The sequence below is a fragment of the Heterodontus francisci genome, chromosome 5, assembly GCF_036365525.1.
Source record: "Heterodontus francisci isolate sHetFra1 chromosome 5, sHetFra1.hap1, whole genome shotgun sequence".
Lineage (NCBI taxonomy): Eukaryota > Metazoa > Chordata > Chondrichthyes > Heterodontiformes > Heterodontidae > Heterodontus > Heterodontus francisci.
The window spans coordinates 16,515,437-16,534,015 of NC_090375.1; the positions used below are offsets into that span (position 1 = coordinate 16,515,437).

Sequence of the window (18,579 nt, forward strand, 5' to 3'; positions counted from 1 at the left end):
ATTGAATCTTCTTCCATCACTCTTTCAGGCAGTACATTCCAGATCACAACAACTCACTGCATAAAAAAATTTCCACATCTCCCTTCTGGTTCTTTTGCCAATTATATCTGTGCACAAATTATATCAATTATATATTAAGTTCAGTATTCCATGACAATATGAAAGGCACAATTCAACATGGTGGCTCCTCATCAGAGCCCTTTCCTATCCTGAGTGGTGTGAAACAGGGCTGTGTTCTTGCACCCACACTTTTTGGGATTTTCTTCTCCCTGCTGCTTTCACATGCGTTCAAGTCCTCTGAAGAAGGAATTTTCCTCCACACTAGATCAGGGGGCAGGTTGTTCAACCTTGCCCGTCTAAGAGCGAAGTCCAAAGTACGGAAAGTCCTCATCAGGGAACTCCTCTTTGCTGACGATGCTGCTTTAACATCGCACACTGAAGAGTGCCTGCAGTCTCATCGACAGGTTTGCGGCTGCCTGCAATGAATTTGGCCTAACCAGCAGCCTCAAGAAAACGAACATCATGGGGCAGGACGTCAGAAATGCTCCATCCATCAATATTGGCGATCACGCTCTGGAAGTGGTTCAAGTGTTCACCTACCTAGGCTCAACTATCATCAGTAACCTGTCTCTAGATGCAGAAATCAACAAGCGCATGGGAAAGGCTTCCACTGCTATGTCCAGACTGGCCAAGAGGGTGTGGCAAAATGGCGCACTGACATGGAACACAAAAGTCCGAGTGTATCAGGCCTGTGTCCTCAGTACCTTGCTCTATGGCAATGAGGCCTGGACAACGTATGTCAGCCAAAAGCGACGTCTCAATTGATTCCATCATCGCTGCCTCCGGAGAATACTTGGCATCAGGTGGCAGGACCGTATCTCCAACACAGAAGTCCTCGAGGCGGCCAACATCCCCAGCTTATGCACACTACTGAGTCAGCGGCGTTTGAGATGGCTTGGCCATGTGAGCCGCATGGAAGATGGCAGGATCCCCAAAGACACATTGTACAGCGAGCTCGCCACTGGTATCAGACCCACCGGCCGTCCATGTCTCCACTTTAAAGACGTCTGCAAACGCGACATGAAATCCTGTGACATTGATCACAAGTCGTGGGAGTCAGTTGCCAGCGTTCGCCAGAGCTGGCGGGCAGCCATAAAGACGGGGCTAAAGTGTGGCGAGTCGAAGAGACTTAGTAGTTGGCAGGAAAAAAGACAGAGGCGCAAGGGGAGAGCCAACTGTGTAACAGCCCTGACAAACAAATTTCTCTGCAGCACCTGTGGAAGAGCCCGTCACTCTAGAATTGGCCTTTATAGCCACTCCAGGCGCTGCTTCACAAACCACTGACCACCTCCAGGCGCTTATCCATTGTCTCTCGAGATAAGGAGGCCAAAGAAGAAGAAGATGCAGGGCGTGTACTTCATTAAGAATATGTAAGTATCTGAAGTCCCCTTTACTCATATAGATGTCACTGTAATAAATATTTCCAATTTGAAGGTGTCATTTGTGACACACAATAATCACTGTTTTATAGATCGAATATGTTGACCTGAGATTGCACAATCTGGCTGCTGGGTTCCCACAAATCACTCGAAACACTTTCTGAAGCTTTTTTAATCCGCCATTCATTTCTGAAATTGCTCTTAAAGTTTTTCCCAGGGGAACAGCTAGAAAATTGATTGAGGGTGAAAGGTTCCCTTACCTCTTGGCACCCAGTCTTGGAGGAGATAGTGGATGGAGGGTTAAAGATGAGATGAATGACTGTGGAACAAGGGGGAGGAAACAATACAGGAATTGTGTGGGTCATTCAAAAGGGAGAAAGTAAGGATAAGGAGCCAGCAGAAATTTCAGCAGGCACTGTACTTGGACTTACTGTCAACTAAACATGTCTAAAAACAGAATCACAGCTACACGCAGTCCTAAGGTAGCATCCCCCAATGACACTGCTGACCATAATGAGAGATTCTGAATTATTTTCTGTTTTCAGTCATTATAAGGTTAGAATGCAGCTGAAAACTCACAGTTAAAAGTGGCAGTGGGAGACAGATTGAGTGTGTTTGAAAAAAGAGAAAAAAAATCAAACTGTGGCATTACAGAAAAGCAGGTAAGTGATTGGTGAGTATTTCTCTTATTCTCTCTCTCAAATAGAGAATTCATTTAAACGAGGAGCTGGTAATTAAAAAATTAAATCCGACTAAGTGGAACAGTAACTGAGTATTAGTGCAGAGCAGGTCTACAGACATTAATTAAACTTAATAGCTTAAACAAGGTACTAACCAAGTTCTAAAAGAGGGACTAGAGATTTTATTTTCTTGAATCATGAATGGGAAGCTGAGACCTGTTGCTTACAATTCCTGTGCCATGTGGGAACTTCAGGACACTTCATGTGTCTTGGGGGGAACCAAATGTGTAGGAAGTGTCTGCAGCTACTTGAGCTTGAGCTCAGGATATCCAAACTTGAGGGGCAGCTGGAGTCACTGCAGAGCATCAGGAGGATGAGAGATTCCTGGATCATTCATTCCAAGAGGGGGTCACCCCTCAGTCAGCGAGAGTTTAGGATAGAGTGTGGGTGGACATCTGGAAGAATAGGAAGAGGCAAGAAATGCAAGAGTCTTTGGGGTGTCACTCTCAAACTGGTACTCAGCATTGGAGACTGCTGGGAGTGACGACACCTTGAAGGAGTGCAGTCCAGGCTATGGCACCAAGGGGCAAGGGACTGTACAGGAGGGAGCAGCAAAGTGTAGAAATGCCATCATTATAGGAGATTCCATTGTTAGAGGGACAGACAGGTGTTTCCTCCCTGGTGCTAGGGGAAAGGACGTCATGGAGAGGGTGCAGAATATTCTGCAAGGGGAAGGGAATGAGCCAGACGTTGTGGTACACGTTGGTATTAACGACAGAGCAAGGGCAGGTATTGAGGTCCAACAGTCAGATTTTCAGGAGCTAGGGAAGAAGCTAAAGTGTCGGACCTTGAAGGTAGTAATCTCGGGATTACTCCCAGTGCCACATGCTAGTGAGAGTAGAAATAGGAAGATATGGAGGATCAATGCATGGTGAAGGAGGGAGGCCTTCTGATTCTTGGAGCACTGGGACCAGTTCTGGGAGAGGAGGCAACTATACAAAAGGAATGGGTTGCAGAACTGGGACCAATGTCCTCACAGGAAGGTTCACAAGTGTGGTTGGGGAGGGTTTAAACTAAATTGGCAAGGGGATGGGCAACAGCAAATAAGTAGAAAGGAGGAATAAGGTGCACAAAGGGGTGAGAGTGTTGGATAGTACTAGAGAAGTAGTACCATATTAGATAGGAGCATACTAAGAAGGACCGTGAGGAATACAAAGACAGGTTTATAATGCATGTATGTAAATGTACAAAGTGTGGTGAATAAGGTTGGTGAGCTACAAGCAGAAATAGCCATGTGGGAATATGATGTAGTGGCAATAATAGAAACGTGATTAAAAATGTGAGGACTGGCTGCTTAATATTCAGGGATACAAAGCGTTGAGAAAAGATGGGGAAGGGAAAGTGGGAAAGTGGGGTGGCAGCACTAATGAGGGAAGACATTGCAGTATTGAAAAGAGAGGATGTCTTTGAGGGGCAAGGACAGAAGCTATTTGGTTAGAGTTGATCAGCAAAAAGGGTATGATCACGCGACTAGGAGTATTCTCTCTGCCTCCAAATAGTGAGAGATAGAGGAGCAAATCTGCAGGGAAATGAGAGATGTGCAAGGCCTATAGAGTGGTGATATTGCAGGACTTTAATTATCCAAATATCAATTGGGATAATGTTAGAGTAAAGGGAAAGGAGAGTAAGGAATTTCTGAAATCTGTTCAGGAGAACATCCTTGACCAGGATGTTTTCGGTCCAACTAGGAAGGTGGCATTGCTGGATCTGGTGCTGGAAAATGAGGTGTGGCCAAGTAGACCGAGTGTCTGTGGGGGAGCACTCGGGTAAGAGTGATGATCATATCATAAGGTTTAGCTTAGCAATGGAGAAGAGCCAGGAACAATCTAAAATAGAACTTCTAAATTGGAAGAGGGATAACTTCAATGGGATGAAAGGGAATCTTGCCAGAGTAAAATGAACCAAAGATTGACAGGAGAAATGGTTACAGGAGATTGGGTGATCTTTAAGGAGGAGATGGTTCAGATACAGGATACATTCCAATAAGGATAAAAGGTAAGGAAAACAGAGCCAGGGCCAAAGCCACATGGAGTCCAACTGAAGTTCCATCCTTCCTGTTTCGAATCCAGCCAGGGTTACAAGTATCTCCGAGACATACAATGTTCCTCGGACTGCTGTTCTCACCACATTCTGTGATCCACACTCAGTCCCGTGCGCCGGCATATGTACACACTCGACCTCTCTTCAGCAGCACCAACTCACCCTATCGCAGTTTCATTTCCTCCTTCGTCTTATCCGACGCTTTAACAAAAAACATTTCTCTTCCTTTCAGGTATTAAGGAATGCAAACTCCAACAACTCATGGGTACCAATGCCCCTCCAGATCTTTCTTCCCCTTCACTCCCCTCTGATCCCATCCCTTCTTCTAATCTCACCCCTTGCCGTGTATTCACAATACCCTCTGACCTTCCCCTATCTGACACTGAACGATCTGTACTTTATCCCCTTACACCCCAACCTCAATGAATTTCGCGCTCAGCATGACATTAAGCTGTTTTTCCGTCACCTTTGCCTCTGGGCTCACTTCTTTGACCAGAAGTCCTCCCCCAACCAGCAGACCCATTCACCCGCCTCCAGTATTCTCCCTCCACCTGGACCCCTCCCTCTGTTACCCACCCTTGATCTTTTCATTGAGAACTATTGGCGTGACATCAGTCGTCTTAATTTCTCTTCTCTCCCTCACTCTAACTGTCTCCCTCCGAACTTGCTGCACTCCGTTCTCTCAAGTCTAACCCCCACATTGTGATCAAACCTGTTGATAAGGATGGTGCTGTTGTTGTCTGGTGTGCCAACCTCTACTTTGCAGAGGCTGAGCGCCAACTCTCAGACACTTCTTCCTACCTCCCCGGACCATGACCCCACCACCAAATGTTAAACCACTGTCCCCAGGACTGTCATAGAGAAGGTTAATGATTTCAAAAGGAACTTGCATAGGAAGTTGAGGGACATAAACTTGCAAGCGCACAGGGATAGAGCGGGGGAATCGAACTGATTGGATTACTCTACAGACTCGATGGGCTGAATAGCCTCCTTCTGTGCAATAATAACTCTATGACTCTATGAATGTGCATGTTCCTTCCACAAGGAGTGGTTGAGGTGATTAACATTGATGCATTTAAAGGGAAGCTAGATGAACACATGAGGGAGAAAGGAATAGAAGGATATGTTGATAGAGTTAGATGAAGAGGGGTGGGAGGAGTCTCATATGGAGCATAAACATTGAATTGGGCCTGTTGGGCTGAATGGCCTGTTTCTGTGCTGTATGTTCTATGTAAATAAAAAGGATAGGAGTGAGCAATCGTCAGAAGGAGAGAGAATTGTGAGAAAGGTGAAGGATGTAATGGGAACAAATTAGGGTGGAGTGAAGCGTGAATGTTACAGGGGAGTGTGGTTGGAGGGAAAGGGAAGAGAATTGCTGACGGCAAAAATATTCGTGCAAATCCTGCACCCCAAATACAGCACACAGCCATTTATGGCTCCTTCCACAATCGCACAATGTCAACATGGTCCCATCAACTCTAACCCAAGAGAAGGAGAGATGAAGAGGACAGCAAGAGAAACAATAAGAGTTAAGGAGAAAAGCAACAGAACAGAGGCAGAGACAGACAGAAGCAGAAACAAGAGAAAAACAGCAACTCAAAAGACATCAGTGCCAAATAATAGCATGACCATACTCTGACTCACCACGTGCAATACTATAGGAGATTAACCAGATTTTTTTAATACATTTTTGAGTTAGTGATATGTTTTGAACAGGAAACCATTTTATTCATAACGACAACAGAACTTTAACATTTGATAGAATCAAATATTAAGTAAATACTTGAAAGCAACTAAAAAAATAAATATTCTATCTTGTGGATTAAGATAATAAATGACTGAACTTCGTAATTACAGTACTTAACATTGTAGGTTCAAGTACCATTCCAGAGATTTGTGCACATAATCCAGGCTGACACTCCAGTGCAGTACTGGAGAGGCCCATCTGCCCTTGCAGGTGGATATAAAAGATCCCATTGGCACCATTTTGAAAGAAATGCCAGGGAGTGGTCCCCAGTGTCCTGGCCAATATTTATCCCTCATCCAACATCACTAAAACAGCCTATCTGGTCATGTACCACTTAGCTGTTCGTGGGACCTTGCTGTGCACAAATTGGCAGTCACATGTCCTATATTACAAAAGGGTTGCACTTCAAAAGTACTTCATTGACTGTAAAGCACTTTAATATGTCCTGAGGTCATGCAAGACACTATATAAGTGTAAGTTCTTTGTTTCTTAAAATAATCGACGTCATTACCCAAGAAGAGATGCCACTTCTTCTGATCGAATTTGCTCAGCTCTTCCATTGAGCGAAGCAGCCAAGCTGGCATTCTCCTTACATGCATTTTACACAACAGATAAAATAAATAATGGAAAGATTTTTTGTCTTGTTTCTTTGTTTAAACCTTGGAATAAATATGCACCCATTTGTCAAGAGTTGTTTGTAAAAAGTAGTGGAAGCTTTTCGGAGTAAATGAGTTGTCCAATATCAAACAAGGCCATTAAGAGTGACCTTTTTATACATACTTTTAAAAGCTGGCAACATTAAAGAGTGTTATTTTCCAGTGTAATTGAACCACAATTGGCTCAACAATGCAGAGACACAATATTGTCAAATGAGGGATCCTAGCCCCAGTTGGAAAGCAGGCTAAGAATATCTAATATGATGAGGTGTTAAGGTTCAGTTAATTCTTGGCTTGAGTACTAAATCCAATCTGTGCTTTAATGGTTATTTTGTATCTTCACTCGGAGAGTCATTGGTCTGTTCTTCATCATGTACAGTCCCATAAGTATTGATGTTGCTCACCTCTGGTTGGATTTTCTCTGTGCTTCTTTGTTTTGCTGAAAAATGGAAAAATGTGTTTAAGTATATATTTTTTCAATGTTTAATTGCTTCTTTAAGCTGGAAATAATATCAAACCTGTCATATCCATTAATAATGTTTCAATTCTTATGATCTTCCCTTCTACTTATGATGGGGTTAAGGTTTCTGTACCTCTGAATCCATTTCCTGCTATCTGGACTTTTGAGAAAAGTAAGAGTGCTTTTGCACTATTTCTACCAGGCTGGAATTTAACTTTCTATGCTGAATTACAAACAATTCTTTTGTGCTCTCTGCCATCTGCATTGTAGTTCATGTGCAATACAGCTCTAGAAACACAAAGACAGGTTCATCAGAAATGAAGGAATTACTTTGCATCATGACCTACTGAAAAGTGTTATTTGAACATATATTTCCATTGGCTCTCATGTCATGGAATGTGTGAGTCAAGGAGTGTTGTCAGGGAGCATTGGGAGAGAGTGGGACTGTTTCCAATAACAACACTCCAAGCAAAACATTCTAATGGGCTAATTGACAGGCTAGGAATGACAGTATATCTACAAACCTATTTGAAAAATGAAACTTTGAAAGATTTAGTCAATTAAATAAAGAATTTTAGAAGAAATTTCTGAGTTTCAGTGGTAGATGAGTTGGGGTGGACTGTTAGCGGGTGATTTTACATAGGTGAATTAGGCAGTCTTTGTGTTGGAGAGGATATGGGGTTGGCAGCTCAGCTTTAAAAGGCTGTACGTTGCAATTATGTGACATATGCTAGTTATTATGCCTGTTGTATAGGTATAATATGATCAGACATTACTGAAAGTCTTTCTGATGGGTTTGTCTTGCAGCTGACTCCCAGGTTAGTTATCCTGATGTTTCCTCCTCGGGAATCTCAATTTCCAGGCCTTTTTGAGAGTAGAAATTGTGAAGGACACAATTGGATACTACAATGTGAAATATTATTAGTCTCAGGCCTATCTTAGGTATCTAAGTCTTCCTTCAGCATGTCAATGGCCTATTCAATTCGAATTCAAGTGCCGATGTGAGCCTCGATGTACCATTTCTCCAATGCACGAGTGGTCATTATCAATAGTGTTAGAAGCCACAGTTGTCTTGCATATCCTAATCTCTCAAAATCCTGCCCTCCTCCCCAACAGCTTGCAAGAAGACTGCACTGCCAACAGTTGAATGATTCACAACAACTCCCTGCATACTACTCATGGTTATGCAGAAACTGGTCCTTGTAACTACACACTCATTTTTTTTTCTTTATTTATTCATGGGATGTGGGAATTGCTGGCAAGGGCAGCATTTATTGTCCAACACTAATTGCCCCTGAAAAGTTGTTGATGAGTTGCCTTCTTAAGCCACTGAAGTCCGTGTAGTTTAGCTACACTAATAGTACTGTTAGGAAGGGAGTTCCAGGATTCTGTTAATGTTAATTGCTGTGCTTCTGGGATTTGTGGTCCTTGCTCAGAATCACTGAGAATCACAGAATAATACAGTGCAGAAGAGGCCCTTCGGCCCATCGAGTCTGCACCGAGGCATTAAAGACACCTGATCTGTCCATCTAATCCCATTTGCCAGCACTTGGCCCATAGCCTTGAATGTTATGATGTGCCAAGTGCTCATCCAGGTACTTTTTAAAGGATGTGAGGCAACCTGCCTCTACCACCCTCCCAGGCAGGGCATTCCAGACCGTCACCACCCTCTGGGTAAAAAAGTTCTTCCTCAAATCCCCCTTAAACCTCCTGCCCCTCACCTTAAACTTGTGTCCCCTCATAACTTACCCTTCAACTAAGGGGAACAGCTGCTCCCTATCCACCCTGTCCATGTCCCTCATAATCTTGTACACCTCGATCAGGTCACCCCTCAGTCTTCTCTGCTCTAGCGAAAACAACCCAAGCCTATCCAACCTCTCTTCATAGCTTAAATGTTCCATCCCAGGCAACATCCTGGTGAATCGCCTCTGCACCCCCTCCAGTGCAATCACATCCTTCCTATAATGTGGCAACCAGAATTGCACACAGTACTCCAGCTCTGTCCTTACCAAAGTTCTATACAACTCCAACATGAGCTCCCTGCTTTTGTAATCTATGCCTCGATTGATAAAGGCAAGTGTCCCATATGCCTTTTTCACCACCCTTTTAACCTGCCCTTCTGCCTTCAGAGATCTATGGACAAACACGCCAAGGTCCCTTTGTTCCTCGGAACTTCCCAGTGTCAGGCCATTCATTGAATACTTCCGTGTCACATTACTCCTTCCAAAGTGTATCACCTCACACTTTTCAGGGTTAAATTCCATCTGCCACTTTTCTGCCCATTTGACCATCCCGTCTATATCTTCCTGTAACCCAAGACACTCCACCTCACTGTTAACCACTCGGCCAATCTTTGTGTTATCCGCAAACTTACTGATCCTACCCCCCACATAGTCATCTATGTCGTTTATATAACTGACAAACAATAGGGGACCCAGCACAGATCCCTGTGGTACGCCACTGGACACTGGCTTCCAGTCACTAAAACAGCCGTGTGTCATCATTCTCTGTCTCCTACAGCTAAGCCAATTTTGAATCCACCGTATCAAGTTACCCTGTATCCCATGTGCATTTGCTTTCTTGATAAGTCTCCCATGTGGGACCTTGTCAAAGGCTTTGCTGAAATCCATGTAAACTACATCAACTGCACGACCCTCATCTACACACCTGGTCACATGCTCAAAAAATTCAATCAATTCTGGCCCAGCAACAGTGAAGAAACGGCGATATAGTTCCAAGACAGGATGATGTGTGACTTGGAGTGGAACTTGCAGGTGCTGGTGTTCCCATGCACTTACTGCCCTTGTCCTTTTAGGTGGTAGAAGTTGTGGGTTTGGAAGGTGCTGTTGAAGGAGCCTTGGTGAGTTGCTACAGTGCATCTTGTAGATGGTACACACTGCTGCCACTGTGCACTGGTGGTGGAGGGAGTGAATGTTTCGTGTGGACATTAAGGGAGTGAAATCCCTTTCAGTTGCCCTAGTGGGCTGACAAAGACTTGTATGGGAACATGAAAGCAATCTAAGTACTCATGGAAACCTATCCATCTGATTTAAAATGAATTGCCCTCTCCACTCTTTGTCTTGATCCTGTCAGGGATGGGCTGCACTGGACCACAATTATTTGTGCAAGATGGACAGCAAATTAACTTTCTGAGATACAATAAAGTCTCTCCTGCTTCTTGAGGTTTGCATGCTTCCCTGTAGGATGGTGCAATGTTCTTCTTTATGGGCTTGAATCACAGCCCTCTTCTTCATAACTCCAAAAATACATTCACATAAGATCTTCTGGGTCTGTAAGACCTGGTGTCTGGCTATCTGTAGGAGGGTCGAAATTTTCTACAGTGCAGTGATCTTTGAAGGTGGCAGGACATATTGAGAGAGTAGTTAGCAAAGCACATGGGATCATGGGCTTCATAAATGGAGGTATTGAGTACAAAAGCAGGGAGGTTAGCCTTTGTAAGGCTCTGGTTCAGCCACAACTAGAGTATTGTGTCCAGTTCTGGTCACTACATTTTAGGAAGGATGTGAGGGTCCTCGAGAAAATGCGGAGGAAATTTACCAGAATGTTTCCAGGGATGAGAAATTTTAACTACAAGGTTAGGTTGGAGATGCTGGGGTTGTTCTCCTTCGAGCAAAGGAGATTGAGGGAGATTTGATAGAGGTGTACAAGATTATGACGGGTTTAGATAAGGTTGACAAAGAAGAGCTGTTCCCATAAACAGATATTACAAGGGCTAGGGGATACAGCGTTTAGATTTGGGCAAGAGATGCAGGGGGTATGTAAGGAAGAACTTTTTTTACACAGGAAGTGGTAATGACCTGGAACTCGCTCCCTACAGAGGTGGTGGAAGCGAAGACAATATGATTTCAAAATGAAATTGGATGGACACGAGGGAAATAGACTTGCAGGGCTATGGAGATAGAGCAGGGGAATGGTACTGACTGGATTGCTCTACAGAGAATGGGCATGGATTCAATGGGACGAATTGCCTCCTTTTGTACTGCAATGACTCTATTAGTGCCATCATATAAGCCCAGTTTCTGTGCTGTTCCTCCTCTAATTATAAAATATATATAAGAGGGAAATCCTCATTGGAAATTCTGTACTGAGTCCGACAGTATTTTAGGCAAATTCCCCAAACAAAAAACTAGTCTTAAGGGAGATTTCCAAATGAGGATAGACACGTCCACAACAATGTGCATAAGAAAAAATACTTCCAAGCAGCAGTGGTGGTGTAGTGGTAATGTCACTAGATTAATAATCCTGCTGTCAAGACTAATGCTCTGGGACAGGGTTTGAATCTCACCATAACAGATGGTGAAATTTGAATTCAATTAATAAATCCTGAATTAAAAGTTAGTCTAATAGAGACCATGAAACCATTGTCAATTGATGTAAAAACCCATCTGGTTCACTAATGCCCTTTAGGGAAGGAAATCTGCTGTCATTGCCTGGTCTAGCCTACATGTGATCCAGACCCACGGCAATGTGGTTGACTCTTAAATGGCCGAGAAAACCACTCAGTTGTATCAAACTGCTTAAGAAAAGGATTGAAACTGGACGGACCACCTGGATGGGGGACTTCAATGTTCATCACCAAGATTGGCTCAGTAGCATCACTGCTGGCTGAGTCGTAAAGGACATAGCTGCTAGACTAGGTCTGCAGCAGGTGCTGAGGGAATTAACAAGTGGGAAAAATTGTCTTCACCAATCTACCTGTTGCAGATGTGTCTGGACACAGTGTTGGTAGGAGTGACCACTGCACAGCTCTTGTGGAGAGGAAGGCCCGTCTTCACATTGAGGATATCCACCATTGTGTTGTGTGGCACTACCACCATGCTAAATGGGATAGATTTTGAACAAAGCTAGCAACTCAAAACTGGGCATCCACGAGGTGCTGTGGGCCACCAGCAGAATTGTATTCAACCACTATCTGTAACCTCATGGAATATCCCCCACTCTACCATTACCATCAAGCAGGGCATCAACCCTGGTTCAATGAAGAGTGCAGGAGGGCAACAGTATCAGTAATAATACTGAAGACTTGTGCTCCAGAACTAGCCGTGCCGCTAGCCAAGCTGTTCCAGTACAGCTACAACACTAGCATCTACCTGACAATGTGGAAAATTGCCCATGTATGTTTTGTCCACAAAAAGCAGGACAAATCGAACCCAGCCAATTACCGTCCTATCAGTCTACTCTCAATCATCAGTAAAGTGATGGAAGGTGAAATAGACAGCGCTATCAAGCAGCACTTGCTCAGCAATGACCTGCTCATTGACGCTTAGTTTGGGTTCCGCCAGGGCCACTTAGTTCCTGACATCATGACAGCCTTGGTCCAAACATGGACAAAAGAACTGAACTCCAGAGGTGAGGTGAGAGTGACTGCCCTTGACATCAAAGCAGCATTTGACCGAGAATGGCATCAAAGGAGCCCTAGCAAAACTGGAATCAGGGGGAAAACTCTCCAGTAGTTGGAGTCATGCCTAGCACAAAGGAAGATGGTTGTGGTTGTTGGAGGTCAATCATCTCAGTCCCAGTACATCACTGCAGGAATTCCTCAGGGTAGTGGCCTAGGCCCAACCACCTTCAGCTGCTTCATCAATGACCTTCCCTCCATCATCAGGTCAGAAGTGGGGATGTTCATTGATGATTGCACAATGTTCAGCACCATTCGCGACTCCTCAGATACTGAAGCAGTCCGTGTAGAAATGCAGCAAGACTTGGACAACATCCAGGCTTGGGCTGATAAGTGGCAAGGAACATTCGCGCCACACAAGTACAAGGCAATGACCACTCCAACAAGAGAGAATCTAATCATCTCCCCGTGATATTCAACGGCATTACCATCACTGAATCCCCCACTATTAACATCCCAGGGGGTACCATTGACCAGAAACTGAACTGGACCAGCCATATAAATGCTGTGGCTACCAAAGCAGGTCAGAGGCTAGGAACTCTGCGGCAAGTAACCCACCTCATGTCTCCCCAATGCCTGTCCACCATCTACAAGGCACAAGTCAGGTGTGTGATGGAATACCTGCAGCTCCAACAACACTCAAGAAGCTCGACCTCATCCAGGACAAAGCAGCCCGCTTAATTGGCACCCCACACACCACCTTCAACAATCATTCCCTCCATCACCGACAGCAGTGTGTACCATTTACAAGATGCACTGCAGCAATTCGCCAAGGCTACTTCGACAGCACCTTCCAAACCCACAACCTCTACCGCCCAGAAGGACAAGGGCAGCAGATGCATGGGAACACCACCACCTGCAAGTTCCCCTCCAAGCCACACACCATCCTCACTTGGAACGAAATCACCGTTCCTTCACAGTCGCTGGGTCAAAATCCTGGAACTCCCTCCCAAGCAGCACTGTGGGTGTACCTACACCCCAAGGACTGCAGCGGTTCAAGGAGGCAGCTCACCACCACCTTCTCAAGGGCAATTAGGGTTGGGCAATAAATGCTGGCCTAGCCAGCAATGCCCACATCCCATGAATGAATAAAAAACTTCCAAACCACAAATGTCCATAAATTACCAGAATGAAACACTGCAATTCACCTTTCAGAGTCCAGCATTAGTATTAAAATACTGATCTAAATTTTAAAGTAGTGGCTCCTAGGACATAATTGACAGAATCTAAGATAGACAACATTATCCAATCTGAACTCTTCATGCCCGTGACTGCACTCCTGCTCATTCTCGTACATGTTTCTCCAGCCCTCAACTCCAGCAGGGTGTATAACGCCACTTAAGAACAAAGAACAGTACAGCACAGGAACAGGCCATTCGGCCCTCCAAGCCTGCGCCGATCTTGATGCCTGTCTAAACTAAAACCTTCTGCACTTCCGGGGTCCGTATCCCTCTATTCCCTTCCTATTCATGTATTTGTCAAGATGCCTCTTAAACGTCATTATCGTACCTGCTTCTACCACCTCACCCGGCAACAAGTTCCAGGCACTCACCACCCTCTGTGTAAAGAACTTGCCTCGCACATCCCCTCTAAACTTTGCCCCTCTCACCTTAAACCTATGTCCCCTAGTAACTGACTCTTCCACCCTGGGAAAAAGCTTCTGACTATCCACTCTGTCCATGCCGCTCATAGCTTTGTAAACCTCTATCATGTCGCCCCTCCACCTCCGTCGTTCCAGTGAAAACAATCCGAGTTTATCCAACCTCTCCTTATAGCTAATGCCCTCCAGACCAGGCAACATCCTGGTAAACCTCTTCTGTACCCTCTCCAAAGCCTCCACGTCCTTCTGGCAGTGTGGCGACCAGAATTGCACGCAATATTCTAAGTGTGGCCTAACTAAAGTTCTGTACAGCTGCAGCATGACTTTCCTATTTTTATATTCTATGCCCCGACTGATGAAGGCAAGCATGCCGTATGCCTTCTTGACTACCTTATCCACCTGCGTTGCCACTTTCAGTGACCTGTGGACCTGTACGCCCAGATCTCTCTGCCTGTCAATACTCCTAAGGGTTCTGCCATTTACTGTATACTTCCCACCTGCATTAGAGCTTCCAAAATGCATTACCTCACATTTGTCCGGATTAAACTCCATCTGCCATTTCTCTGCCCAAGTCTCCAACCGATCTATATCCTGCTGTATCCTCTGACAATCCTCATCACTGTCCGCAATTCCACCAACCTTTGTGTCGTCCGCAAACTTACTAATCAGACCAGCTACATTTTCCTCCAAATTATTTATATATACTACAAACAGCAAAGGTCCCAGCACTGATCCCTGCGGAACACCACTAGTCACATCCCTCCATTCAGAAAAGCACCCTTCCACTGCTACCCTCTGTCTTCTATAACCGAGCCAGTTCTGTATCCATCTTGCCAGCTCCCCTCTGATCCCGTGTGACTTCACCTTTTGTACCAGTCTGCCATGAGGGACCTTGTCAAATGCTTTACTGAAGTCCATATAGATAACATCCACTGCCCTTCCTTCATCAATCATCTTCGTCACTTCCTCAAAAAACTCAATCAAATTAGTGAGACACGACCTCCCCTTCACAAAACCATGCTGTCTCTCGCTAATAAGTCCATTTGTTTCCAAATGGGAGTAAATCCTATCCCGAAGAACCCTCTCTAATAATTTCCCTACCACTGACGTAAGGCTCACCGACCTATAATTTCCTGGATTATCCTTGTTACCCTTCTTAAACAAAGGAACAACATTTGCTATTCTCCAGTCCTCTGGGACCTCACCTGTAGCCAATGAGGATGCAAAGATTTCTGTCAAGGCTGCAGCAATTTCTTCCCTTGCCTCCCTCAGTATTCTGGGGTAGATCCCATAAGGCCTTGGGGACTTATCTACCTTAATGCTTTGCAAGACACCCAACACCTCCTCCTTTTTGATAATAGGATGACTGAGACTATCTACACTCCCTTCCCTCGGCTCATCATCCACCAAGTCCTTCTCTTTGGTGAATACTGATGCAAAGTACTCATTTAGTACCTCGCCCATTTCCTCTGGCTCCACACATAGATTCCCTTCTCTGTCCTTGAGTGGGCCAACCCTTTCCCTGGTTACACTCTTGCTCTTTATATACGTCTAAAAAGCCTTGGGATTTTCCTTAATCCTGTTTGCCAATGACTTCTCATAACCCCTTTTAGCCGTCCTGACTCCTTGCTTAAGTTCCTTCCTACTGTCTTTGTATTCCTCAAGGGATTCGACAGTTCCTAGCCTTCCAGCCCTTACGAATGCTTCCTTTTTCTTTTTGACGAGGCTCACAATATCCCGCGTTATCTAAGGTTCCCGAAACTTGCCAAACTTATCCTTCTTCCTCACAGGAACATGCTGGTCCTGGATTCTAATCAATTGACGCTTGAAAGACACCCACATGTCAGATGTTGATTTACCCTCAAACAGCAGCCCCCAATCTAAATTCTTCAGTTCCTGCCTAATATTGTTATAATTAGCCTTCCCCCAATTTAGCACCGTCACCCGAGGACTACTCTTATCCTTATCCACAAGTACCTTAAAACTTATGGAATTATGGTCACTGTTCCCGAAATGCTCCCCTACTGAAACTTCGACCACCTGGCCGGACTCATTCCCCAATACCAGGTCCAGTATGGCTCCATCCCTAGTTGGACTATCTACGTATTGTTTCAAGAAGCCCTCCTGGATGCTCCTTACAAATTCTGCCCCATCCAAGCCCCTAGCACTAAGTGAGTCCCAGTCAATATCGGGGAAGTTAAAATCACTCACCACTACAACCCTGTTACCTTTACATCTTTCCAAAATCTGTCTACATATCTGCTCCACTACCTCCCGCTGGCTGTTGGGAGGCCTGTAGTAAACCCCCAACATCGTGACTGCACCCTTCCTATTCCTGAGCTCCACCCATATTGCCTCGCTGCATGACCCCTCCGAGGTGTCCTCCCGCAGTACAGCTGTGATATTCTCCTTAACCAGTAATGCAACTCCCCCACCCCTTTTACATCACCCTCTATCCCGCCTGAAGCTTCTAAATCCTGGAACATTTAGCTGCCAATCCTGTCCTTCCCTCAACCAAGTCTCTGTAATAGCAACAACATCATAGTTCCAAGTACTAATCCAAGCTCTAAGTTCATCTGCCTTACCTGTTATACTTCTTGCATTGAAACAAATGCACTTCAGACCACCAGTCCCGCTGTTCTCCGCAACATCTCCCTGCCTGCTCTTCCTCTTAGTCTTACTGGCCTTATTTACTAGTTCCCCCTCATTTATTTCACTTGCTGTCCTACTGCTCTGGTTCCCACCCCCCTGCCACACTAGTTTAAACCCTCCCGAGTGATGCTAGCAAACCTCGCAGCCAGGATATTTGTGCCTCTCCAGTTTAGATGCAACCCGTCCTTCTTGTACAGGTCCCATCTGTCCCTGAAGAGATCCCAATGGTCCAGATATCTGAAACCCTCCCTTCTACACCAGCTGTTCAGCCATGTGTTTAGCTGCACTATCTTCCTATTTCTAGCCTCACTGGCACGTGGCACAGGGAGTAATACTGAGATTACAACCCTAGAGGCCCTGTCTTTTAATTTTCTACCTAACTCCCTAAACCTCCCCTGTAGGACCTCATCAGTCTTCCTGCCTATGTCATTGGTACCGATGTGTACCACAACCTCTGGCTGTTCACCCTCCCCCTTCAGAATGCCCCCTGACCGCTCAGAGACATCCTTGACCCTGGCACCAGGGAGGCAACATATCATCCTGGAGTCTCTTTCACGTCCACAGAAGCGCCTATCTGTGCCCCTGACTATAGAGTCCCCTATAACTATTGCTCTTCTGCGCTTTGTCCCTCCCTGCTGAACAACAGTGCCAGCCGTGGTGCCACTGCTCTGGCTGCTGCTGTTTTCCCCTGATCGGCCATCCCCCCCAACAGTATCCAAAACGGTATACTTAAATGGGGATAAACCTGGCAAATCCAAGCTATGACCCAAATTCCAAACCACCGCCACCTCCCACCCTCCCAATCACCATCAGCTCCCAGATAGATCTGTTGGGCTTCTGCCCTACAAAACCATCAGCATTTCGGGGCACAGTAAACAACACTTTGTTGGTGCAGGAAAGATGCAATTGTATAAAAGCAAAATACTGCAGATGCTGGAAATCTGAAGTAATAACAGTAAGTGCTGGAAATACTCAGCAGGTCTGGCAGCATCTGAGCAGAGAGATGCAGAGTTAGCGTTTCAGGTATGTGACCTTTCTTCAGATGGTCACAGACCTGAGACGTTAACTCCATTTCTCTCTCCACAGATGCAGCCTGGCCTGCTGAGTATTTCCAGCACTTTCTGTTTTTATATGCGATTGTATAGATCATCAATGAATGGGGATTTATTCTATTGCTGTCAGGCTCACATTTATTGCCCAACTCTAGATGCCCTGGAGATGGAGATGCTGGTGAGCTTCTTTTTAAACTTGTTAGTGTGCACAATATTATAAACGACATTTCATTGGTGATGTGAAATTAGCTTGACTCAATTTTAAAAGCATCAGAAATTATAATGCAACGTTAACTCAGTTTTAGCACCCCACCCCTCTGCAGTAATGTAGATGAACCAAGGATGAGAATTTTGAAATGGAGGTGTTGCTGGATAGGGAACCAGTGTCGATGAGTAAGCAGTGGGGTGATGGGTGAATGGGACTTGGTGTGAATTAGGATAAGGCAGCAAATATTTGGATGAGCTGAAGTTTACAAAAGGTGCAAGGTGGGAGGCTGGCCGGGAAAGCATTGGATTGTCAAGTCTAGAGGTAACAAAAGTCTGGATGAGGGTTTCAGCGATGGAGAGGCTGAAGCAGGGGTGGAGACTGTGATATTAAGAAAGTGAAAGTACATTGGATCCACTGCCACATTTCACAGAGATGGCTGCTTTTAAAGGCACTTGTTTTATATAGAGTAATAAATCTGCAATATCCAAATTATCTGAAAGGTTTATCTTAGTAATTCTCTTCCTCTTCCATGAAGATGTTGACTCCTTGCTGTGGTACAAGCCCAT

The 18,579-nt window shown here is 45.0% G+C and overlaps 1 protein-coding gene across 1 annotated transcript in view; it reads right to left on the reverse strand.

Moving 5' to 3' along the window:
* Positions 1–6,024: 6,024 nt before the first annotated feature.
* LOC137369755 (NIPA-like protein 2) overlaps positions 6,025–18,579 on the reverse strand; it is a 110,741-nt gene continuing 98,186 nt past the window's right edge. The window contains exon 11 of the mRNA XM_068031158.1: positions 6,025–7,061. Within this exon, the coding sequence (XP_067887259.1) occupies positions 6,949–7,061 (113 nt within the window). The 3' untranslated portion in view covers positions 6,025–6,948. The remainder of the gene's footprint in view (positions 7,062–18,579) is intronic.